Source organism: Pelecanus crispus, chromosome Z (assembly GCF_030463565.1).
Source record: "Pelecanus crispus isolate bPelCri1 chromosome Z, bPelCri1.pri, whole genome shotgun sequence".
Taxonomy (NCBI): domain Eukaryota; kingdom Metazoa; phylum Chordata; class Aves; order Pelecaniformes; family Pelecanidae; genus Pelecanus; species Pelecanus crispus.
The window spans coordinates 24,884,243-24,910,000 of record NC_134676.1 but is presented as its reverse complement, the minus strand read 5'-3'; the positions used below and the strand labels follow the sequence as shown (position 1 = coordinate 24,910,000).

The following is a 25,758-nucleotide window of genomic DNA, read 5'->3' as shown; positions in this document are numbered from 1 at the left end:
TAAGTATGAAATAAGAAAGTGACTATGAAAGTTCTTTCTGTTTCTTTGCCTTCCAATGTCATTCCTCCTCCTGTCTCTTTCCCCCAGCCCCAGTTCCTTGCTGGTTTACTTCCATATCAAGAGAAAAGCCAGTGGTCAGAACTTCTTTTCACCGGTAGAAATCTAAAATTAATCTTAAATATAAATTCTAGTTTTTCTAGAGTCCATGTACATATATTTTCCTGTTAAAAACCTGATTTTGAGGATTTTTCAAAGAAAGACCCCAGAATTCAAGAATCCTAGAGAATTATTTTAGGATACCGAATTTATTTAAATCAGTGTATCTGCTTTTATTCAGATTTTTTTTCCATTTTTAAGAATATCATCAAAAAGTAAACAGACTACTGCACTTACTTAATCTACATCTTAGCCTGCCTTTTTCCATGAGTTTTATTGAACTAAATATTAATCTTTGAATCTTTTGGATTCCAACAGGAAGAGTATTTAATTAGAAATAGTCTCCCTCCCAAAAGCTATTTTAACTGAAAGAATCAAACCCTTAATGTAGTTTTATTCAACATAAGGCATGATACTTGAAACTTGCTAAGAACTATCATTTTTATCTCATGTTAAGATGCCCTTGGGAAAAATAGAAGCTGAGAGTGTCTGCTATTCAACATTTGTGTGACCAATTGATTAACTTTTGAAAATTAGAGGTCACTATCAGGCATTCAAGATCACTCTCTCTTGTGAAAAAATCATCTGGGCACACTCAAATGATGATGGGGGGGGGGGGGACACGACAGGGGAATCACAATTAACAAAGTGCAATGATCATTCCCTGCTGTACTTACGACAGGTGATGAAAAAAATAATCAATACCCAATACTTTCTTATTACTTAAGGAGATTTCTTTAGTTTCCAAATGCAAATTGCAGACAAAGATAGACCTTTAAGTTTTTTTCTAAAGAAAAAAACTTCCATCGTTCTTTTCCTTTCATTCCTTTCCTTCTTTTTGTTGGAGAAATCTGTAGAACAAACAACGACAGTCAACACAAAATATGGAGAACAGTGAAAATGATTATACAAAAAGAATGTAAAAGTATATTGGGAAAATAGTTGTGCACTTTATTTGACAACAGCAGGAGCCTTATGAAAGGATTCTGGATCTTATTTTCTAACTGCTAGTACCCCCTCCATCCTAATCTGACCTGAACAAAGGCTGTGAAATAGGACAAAGATGGTACATTTTATGCAGTAAGCACACAACTGTCATTTCCCAAAAGTCCACAAGAGGTAACCATCTTCTTCATTTTACACTCAAATTCAGCTCCATCCTCATTACCCCAATGTACTTACACTGTAACCCTCCTACTACTGCCCCATTTCCTGTTCAATCTGGTCCTTTCTGGTCCTATTCTTCTACCTTCACAATTTCTCCAATGATGCTCATTTGCCTAGGCCACCTAGAACTGCCTACAAGCCTTCTTCCACACTGGTTTTCTGGGTCCATTGAGAGCTAGTATTCACTACAGAGGAAAGAATTAACCCCTTATTTTAAAACCCGCCGATAATATATTTGTACCCATCTCACCCTTCATATACTGTGAAATAGTGACACACCTTTTTATAAAGCTATTAAAAACACACTGCCCCGCCTCGCTTCACACACACCCCTTGCTGAAAAGCCCCGCGCTATAGCCTTAGCCCTCACTCTATTGTTTTCCTGCCCATTTCTCCTGCAGCACGTCTGATATGCCGCGCAAGAATTACAAGGCGCGGACCTCGCCTCACCCACCTAGAAGTCGCACATAACGCAGGTTATTTCAGGGAAGGCGGGCCGCGGGGAACGCGCCTGGAGTTGAGGCAGTAAGCCCCGCCAGCTGTAAAGTTTCCTGCCCTATTGTTCGCCCGGCCCCGCGGAGCACGCCCCGCACACCTGCGGCCCACCGCCCGCCCCGCAGGCGAGCGGGCCTTTCTGCCCCCAGAGCCTCCCGGCAGCTCCCCCCCGGGCCCGCCCGCTCGGGGGTCAGCCAGGCCGCACCGCCGGCGCCACGCCGGGACGCCCGGCCGCAGCCCACGCCCGGCTCCCCGCGGGAGGGGCGGCTCCCCGCCGGCCGCGGGCGGCTCGGGGCTCTCACGGCTCTCAGTCGGGCGGCCCGCAGGCCGGAGGCCGCCCGCCGCGGCTGGCCCTCAGGCGCCCCCCTCGCCTCCGCGCCTACCTGCGAGCCGCGCCCGCGCACAGGGCCAGCATCGGGAGGGCGGCGCGAGGGGAGGCGGGGGCGGCGGCGGCGGCGGAGGCGGAGGAGGAGGAAGGGCCGGCTTCGCTCCCGCCGCCCTGGCTGCGGGCACGGCTCTCAGCCCCGCGCCGCCGACCTGCGGCATCCGCTTCCGCCGCCGCCGCCGCCTCCTCCGCCTCCTCGCGCCCTTCCCGCCGCTGCCGAGCGCGCGCAGCCACCGCACGCGCCTCCTGCCCCCCCGCGCCTCCGCTTTCTTCCTCCCGCCGCGCCGGGGCGCGCGCCCGCCCGCCCTCGCGCCCCTCGTCTCTCCCACCCGGCGGCGGCGCTGACAGGGCCGGGGCCGGCGTTCGCCGCGGGGCTCGCCGCGCCTGGCACGGTAATGGCGATGCCCTGGCTCCGCGGCGAGCACAGCTCCGCGGGGGGGGGGGGGGCTGCGCGCCGCCTCCCTGCAGCCCCCTCGCCGCGGGGAGCTCGGGGGCGGCGGGGCGGATCGGGCCCCCGTGCGGGCGTTCGGTGGGCCCCAGGCGGCGGGAGGGCCCGGGCGGCGCGGCCACCCTCCCCTCCCCTCCCCTCCCCGCGGCGCCGAGGGGGCCGGCGGGGCGCCCCGCGTGTCCTCCGGGCCCGAGCGAGCGGCCCCGGGCCTGCCGCCGGCGGCGGGAGGGGGGGGGGTGCGGGGGATGGCGGCCCCGGCCGTGGCCGTGGGGGCGCGCCCCGGCCGGCGGGACCCCCTGCCGCCCCTCCGCTGGGGCGTGTCGGCGGCCGAGGAGCCGGGCACGGCGGCGGCCCCCGCTTCCTCGGGCCTTTCGTGCGGGGAGCCCGAATGCGGCGGGCGCCGCCGCTGTGCACCCCCGGCAGCCGCCCCCCTGGCGAGGGGCCGCCGTTGCCCCGTCCCCACGGCGGCGGGTGCGCGGCGAGGGTTTGGCTGCTCGTCGGCTTGCTCGGGGGGTACGGGGAGAAAAGCGTTTGGAGCCAGGGTTGTCCCTGGTCTATGCCTTTCATCTAACGCTCTTTATCAACCTGCTTCCCCTGGCGACTGGATGAGGCTGTGCCCTTTTAAATCGAAACGGTTTAAGGAGAAATAACTTGGGAAGTTGGAGCTGAAATTTTCCTCCAAGTTACGTAAGTCCCAGCTGATGCTGAATGCAAATCAGGCTGAGCCAGTAGTGTCACTAATCACAAGTGTGCACTGAGGTCACAGTGTTCCAGTTTTTTTGTCCAAAGTGAATATAGACCATTCAGCAGCACGTCAGAGAATAGAATACCTTTTATTAAAGTGTGTTTCTTTATGTCATTGTATTTATCAACGTGGCTTTTTAATTGATTTTGAGTTCGGCATGTGCTCCTGAGTTCAGCAAGTGCATATGTCCTAGAATTAAAATAGAAACTATAAAAAAATAAAAATGAAAAATAAATTGCTAAATTATTTTCGCCTCGGTGAATTCCCCCACAGGAATGAATCTGAGGAAATCTGTGCTCTTTTGCTGGTAGACTAGATGATTGTAGGGAGTCCTCCGTAATCCATACGATTTAACCACTTGTTTCAAGGCATTGCTTTATTGGGCTTTCTGGTGAAGGATAAGTTCTTGTGTATTGTGTGTACTTCTTACTGAGGTCAGTAGGAGGTTGGAAGGTTGGAATAGTCTAGGAATTAATTTTTCTGAAATAAGAGGTCCTGTTGTTTTTAAGACATAGGAGAAATTCGTCAATTTCAAAATGTCATCAGTCAAACGCTTGGTTTATGCAGTCATCCATTTCTTGAGAGAGCAGAGTCAGATGGATACCTTCACTCCAGATGAACAAGAAAGCTTGGAAGGTAAGTGATAAAGGTGCTTTTATATATGTGTGTGTGCGTGTGTGTGTGTGTATAATACATACCCATGTGTTAAACTGCGTGATGTATATTATCATAGGAAGTAACTGGAGTGACCTAACTAAAACTGCCACCAAATATTATCTATGAATAAGATGATGTTAATGTTTCTGACATTATCAATTTTAAAACATCTCTCATTTTAAAATGTTCTAAAGTTACAAGATGTGTGCTGCCTTAATTTTGAGCAACAGATACTTTGAATCTCATCCAGTTAAGCAGTGCTATAATGCAGACTATAGCAATGATCTGTGTATGTGTCTCATAAATTTTTGCCTGCCGGTTCTGCTTCCTTTTATGTTTGGTTTCTTTCTGCATTTTGTGTCTGATACTAGCTGTGCTGGCCATGGAGGAAGTAAAACAATTACCATATATTGGTTTTGGTATATGGGAAGAACTCCTGTTTCTTGCTTGCAAGAGTTCCATGTAATTTATGAGGGAAGGCTAAGAGATCCTAAGAATACGGGAAAATAAAATAAATGCTTTGCATTTCTTTTTCACTTGAATAGTGATTCCAAAGAGCACGTGGCAGTGAATATTTTCAGTATGGTATAGTTTTTATTATACATCCAAGTCCATCTATCTGTAGACATAGCTACAGAAAGATGGACTTCTGTGTGTATTCCTCCATTGACAGACATTCATTATGTCTTTCTAACTTTGTAGTATCTGTCTTTCTCCTTCGTACTGCTCTTATTCCTTTTCCCTGATTCCTGGAGACTTCATGGCAGGTGGTATTACAATGTGGAATTAAGCAAGAGAAGAACAAAAAGTCTTAATTCTGCAATGAGCTTTTCATAGCATCTATTTGAAAGACCTTTGCACTTTTTCAAGCAGTCTTTGGTTGTATCACTGAAGCGGAGGAGGAGTTTGGAGGTAAGGAGAGGAAGTCTAGGACCAGCAGTCCAATAAACAGGCAGTCCAATAAACAGGCAGTTGATCATTGAGTTACCTGAAATCTGAGGTGTGGAGAGTAGACTTTCCTGAGGTGCAAAGCAAGTCCCACTTCTCAGAGGCATAAACTTAAAAAGATAAACTTGGCGTGTGCTTCCTTCCAGTGTCTGTTGGTTTTACAGCGTAGTTGTTCACTCATGTAAACAAGAAAGAAACGTTTGTATCATGATATTCAAAGGATACTCCCAAAAGAACGAAAGCCAAAAGATTTGGTTTTACATCAGAATCTGGAGCATTTGAAAAGTGGTAGTCACCTATGAATTTAACTTGTATCAGTTTATGATGGTGTTCAGCTGATGAAAGAAAGCAATGTTTTTGGAAATCATATAATGAGAGGTGAAGAGCATTCCTTTTGTTTTTATAATAAAACTGATAAACATTGGGTTATGACTGAAAATTCACCTGATAACATGTCTTAGAGCAGCCTTAGCCAATGCCTATATGAAGGAATCAAGTTTCTGTTTTCTGAACAAAAAATATTACAAAACCTCAGTTGTGCTTAAATGCTGATGTAAAATTTACCATTTTAATACAGATATGAAATCCTAATTTTAGAGCTGTACCCTGCCAAAAGCATGGTACCATATGCTATGTGTTAGAGGATAGGAGGTGGGTATTCTGAGTAATTGACTCATTTTAGTTGTGTAAAATACCTCTAGTGCATGTAGAGTAGCAATAACCCAAGTCCCACCCACTGAAGTGTTAGGTGGAGACATAAGGGATGAAAAAAATTGACTGATGTTTTTCATTGGTACCTTATGTACCTACTTGGTGTCTATGAAAAGATAAAACACGGTGTAATTAAGTGTCTATGCCAGGAAGTAATTTAAACAGTTCCCATTCCCCACAAAACAACAAAAAGAGCTAGAACGTTACAAATCAAATTGAGAGTTTCTCAAAATAGAAGTCTAGCATGTATTCAAACTCCACTTATATTGATAACCTGCATTCTGCATGTTTGAATTGTATAGCGATGTCAATGATAGTGTACATTTCCTCCAGGAATTTTGTACTTGCATGATGAATAAAAATGCCTTATTTTGAGGAAGCAGAGTGTCGTGGTTTAGCCCCAGCCACTCACTAAGCACCACGCAGCCGCTCACTCACTCCCCCTGCCCCGATGGGATGGGGGAGAGAATCGGAGGAGTAAGAGTGAGAAACACTCCTGGGTTGAGAGAAGAACAGTTTAATAATTGAAATAAAGTAAAATAGTAATGATAATAGTAACAATAAAACAATAATAATAATAATAATAGTAATAATAATAATAATAATAATAATATACAAAGCAAGTGATGCACAGTGCAATTGCTCACCACCCGCCGACCGATACCCAGACAGTTCCCGAGCAGCGATCGCTGCTCCCCGGCCAAGCCCCCCCCGTTTCTATACCGAGCATGACATCATATGGTATGGAATAGCCCTTTGGTCAGTTTGGATCAGCTGTTCTGGCTGTGCCCCCTCCCAGTTTCTTGTGCACGTGGCAGAGCATGGGAAGCTGAAAAGTCCTTGACTAGCATAAGCAGTACTTAGCAACAACTAAAACATCGGTGTGTTATCAGCATTATTCTCATTCTAAATCCAAAACAGAGTACTATGCCAGCTACTAGGAAGAAGATTAACTCTATCCCAGCTGAAACCAGGACACAGAGTAATTGGAAGGTAGACTGGAGAAATACAATCCCCTACAACCTAGGATCTAGAGCAGTGATATAAATCTCTGGTGGTTAATGCTCAACTCTGTTGTATGAACTAGAAACTTCACTCTTCCAAGTTATATTTTAGACAGTGTGTTTAAATGGCAGTTTTTTCCTCTTTCCTGTTTACAGTTTCTATCTTTTTTCCTTGTATATAGCACCAATTTCTGTGGGATTGAAACAGAAACTCTCCACAATGTGCACAAGGCTATGACTTTTTTTCTTACCTCTAAGATCAGTGTACCACAGTGAATTTCTCTAAGGCAGTGTTTCCAAAACAGTGGAATGCACCCCTTAAGGCGAGGGATGCATGTAATACTTGAGATGGGGAAGGTTATGTGTAAGTTGAAGCAAGATGGACACCGAGTACTAAAAGGGCCTCAGCAGCCCAATTAATATTCATTATTTAGTGATCAACAGCCTGCATATCTGCTGTGGTGCCTTGATGTTGCTTGCAACTGGTGCCTGGACAGCAAAAAATCCTGGAGCTCTGTGGCGCTGGGGATGCTGAGCTGGGCTCCAGCATAGCCCAAGCACTCCTGTTGTCAGGTGGTTGGCGTTTGTGTGAGCCCCAGCTGTTGTCAGGTGGTTGGTGTTTGTGTGAGCCCCAGCTGTTGGGCAGGTGGTTGGTGTTTGTGTGAGCCCCAGCTGTTGTCAGGTGGTTGGTGTTTGTGTGAGCCCCAGCTGTTGGGCAGGTGGTTGGTGTTTGTGTGAGCCCCAGCTGTTGGGCAGGGAGGTAGGTATCTCTACTGGTTTGCAAGGTGGCCAGTACGAGCTTCAGCAACTGCCTAGGCGTCTGAAAGTGCATGTGATGATGGAGATAATAGGCAGAACAGATAACTCTGGCCTTTGAAATCAGACATGGGAAAAATCTTAGATTAATAGCTGACGTGGTGCAGCAAGTCTTTCCAAACTTACCAATGATCCTGAGCTTGCAGCAGTTGACAGTGCCTCACTTTGATAATGGGATAGTGAGATGCTGGCAGTCTAGTCTCTTGATACTTCTCAGAAAAAAACAAGTCTTCGCTCCTTTGACTTTACTGGGGTCAGGTTTTTACATCACATTAGAACAGGTTTTTGATCTTGTCACAACTTAATACATCTTCTGATTTGGAAAAGTTTCTGTTTTGGCTATGTTTATTTTTACACAGGTTTCTATTGTTGTCTTGAACGTTAACCAGTGGTTGTTATTCTAACCTATGGATTCATCCCATAAGAGCTCCTAATTTTGTTATACCTGTGATAGATAGATTATAAGGATTATAAATTCCATTTTTCAGTTAAAGGAGAAATGTGGGAGTTCACTGTAACAACTGATTATTTCATGGAAATGCTTACTAGTAATAATACCATACCCAGGCTTATTTTGTTTAAGTATAATTTGCACTGCTGCACATGGCAAAAATCTCCTGTATGAGAGTTGGTGTCACAGACTTCATGCATTGAGAAAGATAAAGGAGGGGATTGTGTTTTAAATTTATGCAAAACTACAAATGAGGTGAGGCATTCAGGGAAGGGAATGCCTTTAGGTGAAAATAAGTTTGAGGGGAAGACTGGGAAGTATACTATGGCAAGTGGCTTCCTATTAAGTCATATGAGGAAAAACAAGATACGTAACTGCACTGATTTTATGATAGGCCTGGTAATAAGTACTGTTAATATATAATTCAGAATTCAGCATAATCAGTGCTTACTTTACAAGAATTAATTTTTTTTACATAGCAGGAGACAAAGGAGTTTAACCCAAATGCTTCAGCACTCTTACTGGGTAATTATAACCTGGCAAATTGATACATTTTTTAGCATTTATGTGTTATAGGAGCAAGTTGGATGCATATTTAGCAATGTATTCAATTGTTACATGTTTTGGAACATGAATTTCTATCATACTTGACTTTTTCTGAATGATTTCTATTGTATGTTACCAGAGTTTTAAAAAAAAATTACAACTTCCAGGTTTTACTTTTCCCCCCTTTCTCTCAGCTGTGACATAGAAAATAGGCTCCCAAACTGGCCTTACTGTTGTTAACTTTCAGTAATTTTTACTTTTCTAATTTTGGGTCAGTGTTCAGGTTCATTATAATGCAAATAAGAATTCAAATTATATTTATTATATTAACATTGGAATGAAATTCAATTTAAATTCTAAGATTCAGTTTTTACTGATACTTAATTTGAATTCAGCTACTCCTGATTATCTATAGTTCGAGTTAAAAAAGTAATTTTTCTGTTCAGACTGGGCTTTACAAAGACTCTTCTTTGTTTCTCCTCATTTTTCAGTCAAAAACATTTAGATGACATACCTTAATTAAAACATGCTACTAGATTCTCAAGATGATAGGGAAAATAATTATATAATTTGAGATACTATAATTAACAGAGTAGATATATATATACAGAATTCTGTATTGTAATTGGGATTGATCTTCTTTTGCCTAAAAATATGTGAGCCCATTTAAAACTTCAGTTAGGTATTTGGCTCTACATTTTTTAGAATTGCTTATTGAGTGTATTTGCTTTATTGCAGGTTTGGGAGGGCCATTTAATCCTTACAGAACAGAACATGTGAAAAGATACTGCAGATACTTTTTTTTTTAATAGGATAAAGGCTTGTGATTAGTGAAGCATTTTATTAATAAACAGTGTCTTCAAATGAATAAATTTTGTTCCAAAAAAAAGAAAAGAGTAATAAGTATCTTGCATTTATTCTTTACAGTAAAGATGAGCCATTTTCTTCCAACTATTATGCCACACAAATATATGGCAGTTGTGTTTTGAGGTGGGGTGTGTGACACATGCATAGTTGAATTGTGGTGCTTTTGTTAAATCCTCATATTTTTATCTTTTAAAAAAAGATATTAAATGATTGAAATAATTGAAATCAAAGTTTTAAATTGGTGTAAGAATAATGGCCAAACTATGTATGGATTCTGTATAGCTTATACTGTTTTTCAGCAAGTCAGTCCTATGGGGATCAGGTAGCCTCTCTTTATTTCATGGTATGTTCCAAAAGAGCTGCTTTTACTAGCTGAATAAGGAAGTGAATCACAGCTTTATAAATAAATTAGTGAAATTACACTTTTATTGAGAAACTGGTAACTTTGATATTTTTCTTTTTACTTGTAAGTTGCAATTCAGTGTCTGGAGACTGTATTTAAGATTAACCTGGAAGATACTCATCTTGCACCTCCACAGCATTTGATAGAAATGTTCACAAATTCTTTTCACAAGGTAAGAATTTCGTTTAGCTTCTGGAGTTACTCTGCCAATATGGGCTAAGATTTTATATTGTATGCACAACCTTAAAGTGCTGTATAGGTCAAAATGATGGGGAAACTTAAGAAAAACATGAAAAAAAGTGCAATTTCCATAAAAGCTAGCAGAATGAGAATCTTTTGGGGCAGTGGGAGCCATTAATTTCAGCTAGACAAGGACAATTCCATGTAGAAAATTACTGCACAGTGGATGTCTCATTCTCACTTGAAGGATTTTATCCTTCAGTTAAGCATTTTGCAGATCCCAGAGATAAATGTCTGTGAAGTGCTTGAGGTCATTCATAGTTTGCTGATGCTTCCCACTCCCTTCTGGAAATAATTTAGCTGTTCAGTTTTAAAAACATCTCTATGAACACTGATCTTAAAATGGGAACTTCAAAAATGTGTACTAATAACACGTGTTACCTGGGATCCCCAGTACAGGAAGCATAAGAACTATCAGGATGGCAAACAGGAGAGTCAGAAGTAGGAAAACCAAGACTGTAGAGACATATCAGCTCTCTTCCCTTGACTTCCTTAAAATGTGTGGTGAGCCGTAAGGTTTTTTTAGTAGTAGAAAGCAAGCTATTTTTCTCTTTGAAGTATGTTTTAGTAATGTTTAGTTCTCTCATGCTTCTGTGCACTACAGAAAATCGGGTTGCTTTTTGATACAATGCTGCCCAGGATGAAAGAAGTTTTTAATAAATCAGAGCTTATATTTTAATGAAAACAATCCTTTTTTTGTACATACAGAATGATATGCTGCCTCTCTCAGATTCTTTACCGGAGGATGTTGCAAAGGCTGACCAACTGAAGGATGAAGGTTTGTAATAAACATAGGAATAAACATTTTATGCTTTTATTAAGATTTTGGGGTTATCATGGATACTGATAAGGTAGCAGCTGGGCCACACACACCCCACACAAAAACTTAAGCTTATATTCTGTGGTGATTGTTACGTTGTAAGAGGGCTAGGTGATATGCTCTATCTGTGGTTTAAGAAAATATAGTCTATTCTCTCCCTTGCTCAGGAGTTTGTTTAAAAACTAAAGGATAACACGTGAAGTCCTGGGCAACATTCCTGAGTAGTCGAACCTTTAAAGAATTTCTATCTGTACGTCCTTATCAATGGAATAAATTCCCTCACCTTTGTGGCCACCAGCCTGCTCCTCCTCTGCTCTCAAACCAGCCCTAGTACCTGTAGAAATTGGCTAATGAATGGCAAAACAAAATCAGATAGCTGAGTTTTCTTTCTGGTCATTATAAAACCAGGAAGTAATATACCCTCCAGACTAGTAAATATTTGAATTTACGTGCCTACCCTTGTATATCACTTGACACTCTGGCTTAATGCAAGCTATGTAAGAGCACAGATTATGTGCTGGTTTGTACAGTGTAACAGTGGCTTAATCCTAAAAAGATCTGGGTATTACCACAGTATAAATTATAACAACAGGTAGTATTTTTGTTATAGAGGACACACATTCAGAAGTATACCATTTGTGGGGATTATTGTCTTAAGAATTTTTGCCTGGTGTTAAAATAAAATATTACAGTTGCTTTTCCTTTTGTCCGGAATTGCTTAATCTCAGCAGAAATAGTAGGTCTAGCTATTTTTCTGTTTTCTGTTAGCCAATTTTGAGCTGGGGAGAGAGAGAGCAAGAAAGGTACCCACTGATACTAGCTCCAGCTTAGCCCTGTGCCCCAAGTCATCTTTAGTTCAGAGCAGTATCAGAAATTCCAACTTTGATCGTCATCGATGGCAGCTTTGTTTTAGAGAAATGTTAACTGCTGCAATGCTGTTGAGTGCAGCTAACTTGCAAGTCTTTTATCTGATGACAGGATTTAGTGTACAGACCCCTTTACCTTAGATCAAAGGAAGGATGTGTAGATGGTGGGCCTGTGGAAATGAGACAGATGTGGTTATATTCTGTGTGTATTTTGAAAGTATACATGCAATTACAGTTTCAGTTTTCCTTCTCACTGGAAGGTATTGCTGACTATAATTACAGTCTAGTATATCACTATTGGGAAGAGGTGATTTTGTACTATCTTGATGATACTTAGCTACTTAAAACTGGTTTTGTTTATTAAGCTCTCCATGCTCACAAATAAATGCAAGTATAGTTGTTTTCAGTTAGTACAGACACTTAGGACTGTTGCTTCACAGTCTTTTGCTTTCTGTCAGTGACAAAATGTTGCACTGACTGAACTTTTCCAGCCTTTGCTTATGCAGTGATCTACATCTGTAGTAACCTGCTGACCTATGCCTTTTCTTGCTTATTTTGGGAGAGGGTTGAAATATTTTGCCAAAATACAAAGAAGTCAGTGGAAGTCTATAATTTTCCTGACAATTTTGTGACATTGCTGGGAAACAAAGGCTTCTGTAGGATTTAGCAGACCAAAGATCCATAGACACAGGACCAGGGACAACCTTAAGCTTGGGCACTCTGAACTAGGACTTTACTACTCTGTCATCAGGAAAGAAAGAAACTACCAGGACTGCCCTGTGTTGGGGAAGAAAGAATATGTAAGATACCTTTTGTTTTGAAAGACCTTATTCCAGAATTTTCTTTCCATAGAAAAGTTATATTTTTACGTTTTTCCACTGGACTTAAAAAATATGAAATACACAAGTTCTGAGCTTTGTTGGTGAGAAATGTTACCTCTGAATCATTTTAGATTGCCTGTGCTATACAGACTTTTCATTATCTTAATGAATGAATTATGTGGCATCACAAAACTGGGGCTTAGGTGCTTAGTTTTGCCTTTGTTTGATTTTCCACGTTATGTGGATAGTTACAAGCAAGTTGTTGGGACATGCGAGAAAATGAGATCAAAAAGGAATTAACATATAGCCTATTGGATTATGAGGCTTGAAAAGACAGTTAAAATTGGTAATCAATATTAGAGTGGAACTACAATTACACTTCTCAACAAAGTCATCTTTGCTCAACAGCTGAAACTAGCTGGAAAGTGTGAAACAGCAAGTTGAGAAGGGGAAGGTTTATGTGGTGGACTACAATGTACGTAATAAACTTTACAGACATAGCAGATATTTTTATTTGCATTATTCCATGCCGATTCTATTTAAAAGAACATATCTCAAAAAAGTGCAGTTATAACTACCTTACATAGATGCTATAATGTGGCTGTTCTATTTCTTTCATACACAGCAGTGTATCTTTTAAATACTTAAGAGCTTTTTCTAATTTATTTCAGGTAATAATCACATGAAAGAAGAAAATTATGGTGCTGCAGTGGATTGTTATACTAGGGCTATAGAACTGGATCCAAACAATGCAGTCTATTACTGCAACAGGTAAAAACAAAATAATACACACTTTTCATACTCTAACTTCATTAACATTATTTTAAAGATAAATTGTGAAGTAGATCAAAACAACATGAGGCTAGAAAACCCCACTATTCAGAAATTTATCATGTTAAATTTGTAAAAGTTCTAAAGTGAAAGTGAGCTTATTCAGCATATTTGTATCAGTTAAAGGTGTAATATGGGCTTTAAAATTACTTGTAACACTTGAGATCAGGTTTTTGCGAGTTAGATTGCCAGCTTATGGATAGGCATCAGGGAATCTCAGTTGGTGCGATATTGCCACTGGTGCACTGTTGTGGTAGCAATCGACACCTTTGCTAAATGGCAGCTTTGCTCCCTTCTTCTGGGATGTTTCTTCCTCCTTCATTACAGTAACTTTAAAGTATGTTGAACGTCCTTGGATAGTTAAGATAATTCTATTGGTATTTCTTGGGAGTACTGTTTTGGTTTTGTCAAAGGTTAATAAGCAATTTAAGAATATCATCCAGACATCTGCCCTGAGGCTAGATAGTTATGAGTGGCAGGGTGTGTGGGATAGCATGGGCAAATGCCTGTGACAGTGGGCATCTCCGGTGTTCTGGAACTTCACCTCTGCACAAGTGCAGAATCCTGAAAAATTAGTATAATATTTGGAAAAAGTATGCTGTCACCCTGGCCATTCTATGGACACAAATCACTGCAATGTGCTGGGGGCTGGCCCATGCCTGTCGAGCCCTGTTCAACATTATTCAGTACCCTCAAGGGGAAGAGATGGTCTCTAGATCTGACAACAAAGCGGCAGGCACTGCAGCTGCTCCAACCCTGGCCACAGGCACTGCAGCTACTCCAGGGAATCAACCCATGCTGGTATCAGTTGCCCCTGTAGGGAAGAAAAAATCTTGGAAGCAAAAGTCAGCTTGTTTAGAAAGGGATGATGAAAAAGCAGAGCCATCATGACGAGAGGAGGTGGAAGAGGAAGAACTCATAAAAAAGATGGAAACCACCCAGTCCCTATCCTTGAGTGAGCTGCGAGATATGCAAGAAGATTTCAGCGCTATTCCAGGCAAGCAGATTGTCACCTGGCTGCTCCAGTGCTGGGATTATGGGGCCAGTAGCCTGGAATTAGAGGGTAAGGAAGCCAAGCAGCTGGGATCCCTTTCCAGGGAAGGGGGCATTGACAAAGCAATTGGAAAAGGGGCACAAGTCCTTAGCCTCTGGAGGCAACTACTGTCAGGTATGAAGGAAAGGTATCCCTTCAAAGAAGATGTTGTATATCACCTGGGCAAATGGACCACCATGGAGAGAGGTATCCAGTACCTAGGGAATTAGCCGTGCTGGAGGTGATATATGGTGACCTGAAATTTATCATGTTAAATTTGTAAAAGTTCTAAAGTGAAAGTGAGTTAATTCAGCATATCTGTATCAGTTAAAGGTGTAATATGGGCTTTAAAATTACTCGTAACACTTGAGATCAGGTTTTTGTGAGTTAGGTTGTCTATATTAAATCATAATGTAGGCTGTGATTCCCAGTCTGTTGAGTGTAGTAAGAGCCTTTTTTTCTGCTGTTCTTTTTTTCCTGGTGTTCTAGTGACTCAGCTGCCATCTGTATGGCCTGTAGTATTGACTTTCCCTGGAAAGAATATCATCAGTGTGGGAATACCATTTTGGAGATTTCAAGCGTTGTATAAACACTTAGCATTTTTATGCATGACCTGTTGAAAAATAACAAGGCTGCTGTTGTAGTTTCGTTGCAATAATCTATTCTTCACCACAGTGAAGACATAGTGACGTGGGAGCAGATGAAGTCTGGAAGAGCATGTTAACCCAGCAGCAGAAGTATGCTCTTTCAGTATACTGCCCGGAAGACCAGCATAAGAGCAAAGGCAGTATAGTCTATGAGCCCTGCTGGAACTAGCCTGCCTCTAGAGCCACTCTGCTCTACACTCTTCAGTGCCTCTGTTACCAGAAGGATATATTGACTTAAGTGCTGTCAATCTGGCCTTGTGGCACTGTAGCCAGTGGATTTTTCTGGTTTTGGAGCTGTGCTTCCATTACTTCAGAGTTTAGTTTGTGATAAATACAAGTGAAAGATTCAGTCTTTTGTGGCAAGCATAAAGAGAAAGGAAATGCACAGTTTACTAATGTTTTACATCTTTCAGACGGCAGTTCAAAGTGTAAATAATCTATTTTCCTTGAGAAAACTGATCATCTAAGTGATTTTAGGTACAAAATGGAAATATCCAGACCAGATTCAAAAGCCTCCCAAAATCACTGAAAGTTTCCGCAGTAGAATGGGCTTAAGCACCAAATCTCTAATTGGCAAGAGTAGAAATACTTCATTCTGTGTGTTACATCATCACATACCACATTTGTGAGGACCAAAATGAATCTGGATGTCAGTAAGCACAGTATTGTATGAACTTATTTAAAAGAAGACAGGGAGTTGCTCGGAGCTTTGTGGGTGATGTGGCATTTGAATAAATCTAGGCCTTATTCTTCTCTTTCTTAAGCTAGTTTGGGAGCAATGGAGATGTGTTACCTTCAACAGTATTGCTTTTTACTTACAGCAGTGAGAAAAAGAGACGAGATGCCCTCAAAGTTTTAACTGGCCATATGAATTTTTTGTAAACATAGAAAAAATATTTTCTGTTCAAACACATGAGAGACAAAGCATTGTCCCCAGCTTTTATCCATACATCTTCATTGGCATCTGTGGAGTTGGACAACTGTTAAGCAGCCTAAATATTTAAAATATATAAGTAGCCCCATTCAGAAGAGATTTTAAACAAAGTCAGAAAAACATGCAATTCGGAGGTTATCACAGGAGGATTGAATATAGTGATGATTGTAGCATCTAGCATTCCTAATAAAAAAAAAAAAAAAGAATGCTTTATGCAATGGAAATATTGTCATTTCTACTATAGTTTTTTTAATCAAGGAAGAAAAATTAGAGTGTTTTGAGACCTTTCAAACTGGGGACGTTTCGATTATTAATCTGTTCCAATGTCCTTTTTCATTTGGGCAAGTCTCTACTCTTATTGTATAAATGTCCGCAACATTTCGTAACATTTCTCTGGTATAGAGATGCAATTGTAATCTAGTAATTCAGAGATTATTGAGAAATATTATCCCAATTTACCTGCAGGCACGAGTTACATGCTAAAAAATTGAGCAGGGAAAAATCACAGCATTCCTTTGAACAGCAGGAAAACTATACTTCTTGCTAGAAAACACCAATTGTATAAAATACTTCTACTTGAACAATGATTTTATGTAAACTACTACTTGAGAGTTTCACTTCTTGTAATAGGTTTTTATGATGTATTTTGTGCGTAGTCATATGCTGGATCTAAAACAGTTCCTTAGACTTATGTATCCCTTGTGTCCTCAAAGGTGAGTGCGTGTTCTCCAAAGCCCTGGTCTCACAATGTACTTGAGCACATCCTTAATTCAGAACATTTGCTTGTTAAATGAGGAAAGCTGAGGCATTGCCTAAGTAGTGAATGCAAAGTCAGTAAGATTAAACAAGTCTAAAGTTAGTCATGGACCTGTGAATATCTAAGCTTGGGGTTTTTTCTTTTATTGTTTTTTTGACAAAGCTCTTTCCCTTCCCTCCTGTCTTCCTCCTAGGGCTGCTGCTCAAAGTAAGCTCAACAACTACAGTGACGCAATAAAGGATTGTGAGAGAGCCATAGCAATAGATCCAAAGTACAGCAAGGCATATGGGAGAATGGGGTAAGCTAAATCAAATCTGAGTAAACACTGAAGGCCCAAGTGTAAATCATCATAGATTTTCTGAAATAAGTGGAGCTAGGTTGTTTTACTTAGCTAACGTTCCTGTTCTGAAAGTGTAGCAATTTTTTTGAAGATGACCCTATCAGGCTGTCAGCTTTAAGTTTTTTGTGTGTGGTTGATGTCAGCATTTTCATATCAGATTTCATCAGTTTGCAATTTTTTTTTCTTTCAGTTTATCAACTTTGCAAATTTAGTTTAGAGAGTCATGATGTGTTTTTTTTCTACCTCCTACCTAGTTATGAGTAATCAAAATTCTGCAATTGGAACAGTGAATCTGTTAATGATTCTGTTAGAGAACAGAATCCTAAAAGTATTGGGGCTTCACACTAGCAGGAATAGAGGCTTAATTTTTCTGTTCAGTAGCTCTTTGGAAGCAGATTATTTTAGCAAGACTAAGCTATGTCCCTTTGGTAGTTTTTCTCAGTCATGTCTGAGAGATTAACAGTACAGCTTCTTCAGGTGGTGGGTCTGATTAAGTGCTATCTGAAAAAAATGTCAGGAATGTTCTCAATGGGGTATCTACTTAGGTAAAGGGCCATTCTTCCAAGATGCATAGCATTGCATTTTCAATAATCAAACATATTGTGGGTGTGGGCTGAATGCTGCATAAACACTGAGGTTATATCTATACTAATAAATTAAAAAATGCTTGGGATTGTTCATTGGGTCAGCTGGCACAAAACGGCCCATATCCATGTGCTCAAAATCTAGTTTGCAGTATGGACCGACCACATCCAAACTGCCTATTGCTACATTGTGTTGGCCTGTGTTAAATTCTGAACCACGCCCCAAAATTGTCTGATAAGGCTTGTTGGCCTGGGACAAAACCGTGCTGGCGTGTATTTATTTAAGATCAAAGATGATGGAATCATGCCACTTGAAAACTTTCCATGATACAGTTTATTTTACTAATACAAATGTAGCCTGACTGGCTTTTGAGATACTTAATTCACTTTGAAATTTTAGGGACTGTTGAATTGGTTTTGTCCTATTAAATCTCTTCAGATAATTTCTTCTTATAGCACAATCTGAGATCCCACAATGTCAGTGAGATGGAGGGAAGCTACAGGCTGATTTAATTGGAAATTGGAGGTTATTTTGGAGTTTTGGGTCTAAGACCGGTGTGCCTTTTGATACACAGTGTAAGTGGGATCATTCTCGGGCAATCAAACTTCTCTTTTTTTGATTGCTTGGTTGTTTTGATAGAAGATATACTTGGAACTACAAGCCATTGCTTAACTCAGCAGGTGGATATAATAATACATTTGGCATAGGCTGAATGAGGAAACAGTGCTTGTTTAGAAATAACTGAAAAAAACCAAGCGCAGAAACCACCTTATTAACAAGAAGTACTTATGAGAAACTGTGTTTTCTGACTGCATTATGCAGGCATATCAGTTTTTCTCAGAGTTTGACAGAAACTTGTTACATGTCACAGAAGGATGCAGAAGTGCACAGATATATGCAGAAATGGGAGCCATGTAGACAGTCAAAGTGATACTTCCAGCATGACCCTGCAAGAGCACTTGTCTGTGTAGGAATTGTGAGCAAAGAAACAGTCGCCCGCTGTTCTGACTCGTACTGTGTTCAAAGAAGCACAATTTTACATACTTTCTCTGTAAAAAAACACGATTGCATCACAGACATACTGGATTGCATTTCTTGTCTGGTCAGAAATTATTTTGGCAAGTTAATGGGCCAAAGGAGAGAATGTTTTTTTATGGGAGTAACTGTGTTAAGAGAGAAGACATTAATACTGTGTGGGTTGCTCCAGGAGCGTTACTGGAAACTCTTGGAGTTTCATACTGTTACTGAATTCATCATCACTGAGAGTAATGACTGTGACTGATGTGTCTAACAGACTGAGCTCTCTTGCCTGAGATAAAAGACTAAGGTCTGTCAGTGGGCATTAGCACAGGCTTACTAACCCAGTCTATGTAGCTCGGCACATACCAAAAGGAGGCTGGAGTACTAAATAGCTGAATGTGGGTTACATGGATCTTTCACAAAATGTGGAAAAGATCAGTTTAGTTTTTGTGGTCAGTGTAAACTGAAAATACAGTAGAAGATAGAATTGAAACTGCAACCAGGTGGACTTCTGGAATAGCTCAAAGAAAGATGATGTTTTAAATGTAGTAGCTAATTGAATTTGAAAACAAATACTGTTTCAAAAGTAGTAGATGTGTCCTGTCCTCTCCTGAGCTGCTGGAGAACAATCTTTTTCAAAACATTAAGCAGACTTCCCTGATACAGGGGTTTCTTACAGCATCTTACAGATGTTAAAACTATCCTGTATAACCCGTTTGTCAAGCTGTTGAAGATCCAAAAGGAGAACCTTGCACTGATCCTAAGACAAAAATCTATTATGCTGAAACTTGTGGTTCCAGCATTTGGTTTCTTGAAGCTGCAGCACTCACGTTAAGAGTAGCTTCGCCCTACTTACCCATGTACCCTCCTGAATGATATCTTGGATCAAAAGCACTGGAGGAAACACAGGAATTCCTGAGCTTATGCAAGAAGTCATTGATGCTGGATCCAGCTTGTGCTCTCAAATATAGACTACATCACTTGATGATGTCAAGAAGTTTTTAATGAAACTTGCATAGATATGAAACAGACAATGCAAGATGAGTTCTTGAGGGATCATCTCTTCTGCAAAAACAAGTGCTTACAGTAAGCAGTAGTAGCACAGTAGCAAAACTTGCTGAACAAAGCTAAAAATTAGTTGTGAGATACTGTTTTACTTAGAACAGAAAATGCATCATTATCTTTTGCTGGTCATTTGTGTTCTACCCAGGATTTCTTTATTTCACATTAGGTTGGCTCTGACCTCAGTGAATAAATATGAAGAAGCAGTTACCAGTTACCAAAAAGCACTAGATCTTGATCCAGATAATGACTCTTACAAGTCAAATCTGAAAATAGCAGAACAGAAACTGAGAGACATGTCCAGTCCTGTAAGTCAGCTCTGTATCTATTTATTTACAATAGTTTTAACTGGGATTTTGTAGGTAAACTTACCTTGAATTGCAATTTGTTTGTAGACTGGAACTGGACTGAGTTTTGACATGGCAAGCTTGATAAACAATCCTGCCTTCATTAGTATGGTGAGTATATTTCAAGCTTTACATAATACTGGTTTTAAAACGGAAGTTTTAAGAGCAACTTTTGTTTAGTAACACAAGCAATTTTAATGCTTATTATACTGAATTTCAACTTTTCTAAGTCATTTTACACTCAAAACAGGAAGTGAAGCATAAATCTCCTATAATGCCTGTCTTATTTCCAGTTGATTCTATCTTACTTATGACAACAACGTGCATAGATTAGCTATGCTGTTTTTAGCAATGGCATGATAGTAAAACACTTGTCAGTAGCATGGTGAAAATGTCTTTTCTATTCTCCACATAGCAGTTAACAATGAATACAAAGAAATCGCCTCTTAAATGAATAGCAGTTGATTCAGATGCAGTCTACCCAAGACTGAAGTTACTCTGCCTTGGGAGAACTACCCAAGAGACCTTTCTGTTCTTACTCTTTCAAATTATCCCTGACATCATTAAGTGTGCAAGACTTCATGAGATGTGCAGACAATGAAGTGCATTCCTTTACTTCCAGTACAGTGGTAAATTGTGGTTTTGTCCCTCAGTAGTTTTTCTCCATGCGTGGCTTTCTTAGCTAAATAGTATTAATTAACTTTGAAGAATGGAATTTGGAGGAAGAGAATGTAAAAATCACTTGTTTCCTTTGAGAACTCAGTTAAAACTTTACTGTCCCCCAGTAGCCTCAGTAGGACAGGACATTTCAACCAGTGCTTCCGTGTGGAAATGCACTGCATGCAAGAGAGATCAATACATCTTGTCTGATACTATGGTCCAAATAATGGAGACAGTAGGGAAGGAAGAACTGAGCGAGTTCTCTTACGGCATTAGTGATTAAATAGCACTGGAACTCTGTGTACCAGTTCATTGGCCACGTGACTTGCTCCGACAGTCTGCATCTGTTTAAAGATGTACTCTTTGATATGGAACTAACTATGGGGAAAGGATTTTTTGCATCATTTCCAGAAGATGCCTGGTCAAGTAGATAGAACACAGGGCATTCAGCCAGGAACGAATGAATTATTTTGCTGTGGTGTAGTTTTATGCTTCATTTTGTTTTTAAGGAAAAAAATTTACTCACCATCTGACCTTGAGAAAGCTACTTCTAGTCTGCCTTTTGGGCCCCTAACCTAGATCAGACTTGTTACTGATGGAAGAAAGAAAAAAAACCCTGTATTACCCAAAGTAGTGACCTGAATTTGGCATTTTATAACCAACTGTAGACTAGAGAAAACAGTTGGTTTACTTTTGAGAGATATATATGGAGACATATTGATCAATAAAATTAATACTGTATATATCTGGGTTTTGTAGTACCTTTAATAAGAGAGTGAATAAGCAAATACTGCATTGTGCCTGTTGGTCTTGTATTCATACAGACACTGATTTCTGTAGGAATTACGTTACTAACTTTAAAATGTCACCTGGTTTATTCTATAGTATCTGTCCATATACACCCTTACGCTATGGTAAACACAGTATAATTTCTGAGGTATCTTATGAATGAGAAATTTAAATAACTTCATGCTTACTACAAAGTAAGAAGGTATGCAATTGCTGCAGAAATAGTTACTGCAAAACCATGCTATGAAGTCAGTCCACACTCTGGTTTACTCTGCAATATTTTGTGGCTGTAATTTTAACAGTTTATACCCAGTAGTAATAGTGTTGCAAAACTGATTTATCCGGGCTGGGAATCAACAAAATGCAGACCTTTCTCCAAAAAACCCAACAGAAAACCTTTGTCCTTGGAAGTCTTAAGTTAATTTTTTTTTGGGGGGGGGGGGGGGGTTGTTGGTTTTTTTAGTTTTCTGGTACTGGGTTTTTAATGTCTTTGTGTCGTATTTTTCATGTCTGAATCTGTTAACAACTATTTTTTACCTAACATGCAACGAATTTTCTCAGCTTCATATCCTTGAAATATGTTCCTGTGATGATTCTTTCTGCTGGGGACCATACATCTCTGTGCACATAAACTTAGCTTAATTTTGTAATAAAACAGAATACAGTATGTGGGGTTTTGAATTTTTTTCCACATTTTCCTCAGTGATATCTAAGTAGTAAATGTGTTATAATTTCAGCTATATATTGTCTATTCTAGGCAGCAAGCTTAATGCAGAATCCTCAAGTTCAACAACTGTAAGTATTATAATGGAATACCATTAAAACAAATGTCTTTAGGGGTTTGAATTAATAAGAGAAAAGGTGGATAGTACTGCATTCCTGAAAATGTAATTTTATTTTTGCTTACTGCAAATAAATCTACTGCAGTTTCTTCCTCTTGCAGCTTATTTCCTCCCAGCAATTCAAAAAAGAACTACGGTTTATTGCTTACTGTAAAGGTCCCTGCATACCCCAATGCCAACACTGTGCTAACTGTTCCAGGATGTCAGGGATGATGTCAAATGCCATTGGTGGCCCTGCTGCAGGTGTTGGTGGCCTGTCGGATTTGTCCAGCCTGATCCATGCGTAAGTAAGAGTTGCATAGTTTTAACTGTTACATTTGTAGAAGCATCATTGTGTAACATCTGTTTAAAAGGGATCACGTCAAGCCAATTATACTGTGGCCTGTCCCCATTGTATGCCTGATTATTACTAAAACTGAGAACTTGGAAGACTTATTTTCCACTATCTTGGTTTTTTGCTTTGTGTATTTCCATCAATTGGAATGGCTGAACTGGGTGCTCAGTTTCACTTCCTGGTTCTCACACACTGTTTACCTTCTAAATGCCACTTACTAAAAATGCTCCTTTAAATCTTCAAGTACTCCTGCATGTGCTTTCGAATTGTGTTGGTAAACTTACTACCTGATATCCCAGACACTAGTTAGAAAATCTACAGATTTACCTAGTGCATGTTGCAACAGGTTCTGTTCTGGGATTCCTCCATTTAGACTAGGAAAGCTTCAGGGAACTCGGTATAATGAGAAGTAGCATTTACAAAAACTAGGACCCAAGTCTTTTAATAATGATAATCCATCTGGAAGAGTCTGCACAAAACCATGCTATTTGCTTATATGGCAAGACCTCTTAAAGGGCATGCATACAATTTTACTTTATTTCAGCATTCTAGCCTGTTTCAAACTATTTTTAAGTTTTGCCCTTTCAGGACAAAAGTAATTTATAATTCACATCACAAACAGGAATATGCCCCCACAAAATCAAGGGCTGTTTTCACAAAAACCATATGCTACAGCTAGATCTATGAAAATGGTGGCTTTCCTTCAGCCTGCACTGTGGTTTAAAGGAGTCTTGGTAATTTGCTGCTTGGGCAAAAGGCAGAAGTTACAGAGAAGCCATGCCAGGCTGTTCATGAAGTAATGTGTTTTACTTACTTGCTTTTGCTAGTAAACCCATGTTATGCTTATCTTTTACACGGAATTAATCTCACCTATTAATTGAACTCTTAAGCTACAACTGTTATGGAGATGGATCTGTCATTACTTCAGTCATACAAGACATAAAGGTGTAACTGTATGCTTGCTTTCTACTAATGATGTCTTGCTCACAAATACAAGTTGGCAGCCACACACTGTATTTCTGGAAAAACTAATATAAGGTTGCGCTTCAACTACAAGAGTAGTTATCTTAAACAACTAGAATGGATTCTCGCAAAAAGAAGGGAGCAAATCACTGGAGCAGATTTGTTGCTAAATTTTAATTTTACCAAGTAAGGTAATACATTTTCCTTCATGTTATCAAGTAGAAGCAGTAGTCCTAAAGAATGAAAATGAAGATCTGATGATAATGCTGTTTGGAGAGACTTTAACTAGATAAAGTCATAATACTACACATATCTTTATTAAGACTATGCAGCAAGTTATCTTTAGTCTTAACTTTGATATAATGCACCTTTCAGTTGTATTAGGATATCCTGTTTTTTTGCAAATGGTGCTTGTCAGTTTTTTTCACTTGTTGCTTTTACTTAAAACTGTTCAATGCAGGGGGCAGCAGTTTGCACAACAGATACAGCAGCAGAATCCAGAGCTCATAGAGCAACTGAGAAATCATGTCCGGAGCAGATCTTTCAGTGGCAGCACTGAAGAGCATTCCTGACTTAAAGGAGGCATGTGAATTGGAATGGTATATAACCACAAAATGCATACCATAGTTAGTAGCAAAAGCACCATTGTAACTCTTCTGCTTGAATAGAAGACAGAAAATTCTTTGTGCGTATTTGCAAACAAGAATAAATCTGTTAAACAGATCTATTGCACATAATTTGGAACATTTATGTTTAGTTACTCCTCTGAAAATTAATACACTGAATAGGTGGTTTATTAAAATCTCTAAGTACAAATAATTTTCAGTATGTGCATTAGATTGATCTCCAGGGCTACTGAGTGGGGAGTTCTGTAGTGGGCTGACCTTACATAACAGCTTAATTCTAAAATCATAGTGTAAAAGGCACATTATTCTTATAGGGAAAGTCATTATGGCTGTACTCCCTGTCAAATACTGAAACAATAGGCCCAACTGATGTGCCCTTTTATAATGAGCACAAATCAGTGTTGGAGTATAGAGTGTACTTAAAACTAATGCTTGAAAAGTCTGTTTCTTTAAGCCTGTGGAGGGGCCGTCATTAGTAACATGAAATATTTTTCAACTGCCCAATGGGGCAGGAGGGAGGGAGATGATTGCCTATGAAGGAGTACCACAAACTGTAGAGAAAGAGAAGACACTAATCCTGAGTAGGATAATACACAGAAACCAAAATGGAACTTGGCTTGGGAAAGGAAAGAGTATTAAGAAGTTTTAGGCTTTTCTACTGCCATGTATACCCTCAAATTGTGATGGTAGCCCTGGAGGTCAGCATTATGGCACTATTTTCCTAGGCATGGCAAACTGTATTACATTCCGTATGTATACAGTATTTAACATAAGCTTAAAATTCTTAACTGTAATAAGCTAAAACTGATCCTGTGACTGTAGAAATAACTAGTACTGAAAATTTATCAAAAAATAACTGCCTCAGAAAGCAGGATTCTCTTTCTATTCTTCTGTAGTAAATCACTGGCTTTAACAATTTTAAGTTTCATTACACATATCTATATTATGGTTATATGACCAATAAAGATTTTTCCACTCTACAGTAGTTCTGTTCTTACCCTGGCTTTTCTTGCTCAGTTAATCTTACTCTTTCAGAGACCACTGCTTTTCTGTATTTTTATTATGTTAACTTTTTTTATTCTCCTTACTGTTAACACTGCTTTCTGGTACAAGGTACCTTTGCTTTTACTCCAGGGAGGTTCTCAACACTCACACTTTCTTTTTGTATATCAAAGCTAATTTGAGGAGCCTGCTTTGATTCCTAAGACAAAGTGAGCGATCTCTGCTGGCCAGTTAGACTGGAGAGGGTATGTGGAAGAGCAACAACAGACTCCCAAATGAAGAAATCCACAGAACTCTTAGATGTCAGACATTATATCCAATTCATCTTGTGGTCAAAAAAGAGCACCTCAAGTAGAAGCAAATACAAAATTTGGAGCTAAGTCATGTACTTGACTTTAACAAATGCTAGTTGTGCATCTATTGTACGAGTCTTGCCCTAC

At 40.0% G+C, this 25,758-nt stretch overlaps 1 protein-coding gene across 1 annotated transcript; it reads left to right on the top strand.

Annotated features, from left to right (window-relative positions):
- Positions 1-3,932: 3,932 nt before the first annotated feature.
- Positions 3,933-24,400, top strand: SGTB (small glutamine rich tetratricopeptide repeat co-chaperone beta). Its single transcript, XM_075727065.1, has 10 exons — positions 3,933-4,032; positions 9,868-9,971; positions 10,748-10,817; positions 13,218-13,317; positions 16,942-17,046; positions 19,925-20,063; positions 20,151-20,213; positions 22,309-22,346; positions 22,593-22,676; positions 24,151-24,400. The coding sequence occupies exons 1-10, from the start codon at positions 3,933-3,935 to the stop codon at positions 24,260-24,262; spliced, it is 915 nt and encodes a 304-aa protein (XP_075583180.1). The 3' UTR covers positions 24,263-24,400.
- The last annotated feature ends 1,358 nt before the right edge of the window (positions 24,401-25,758 follow it).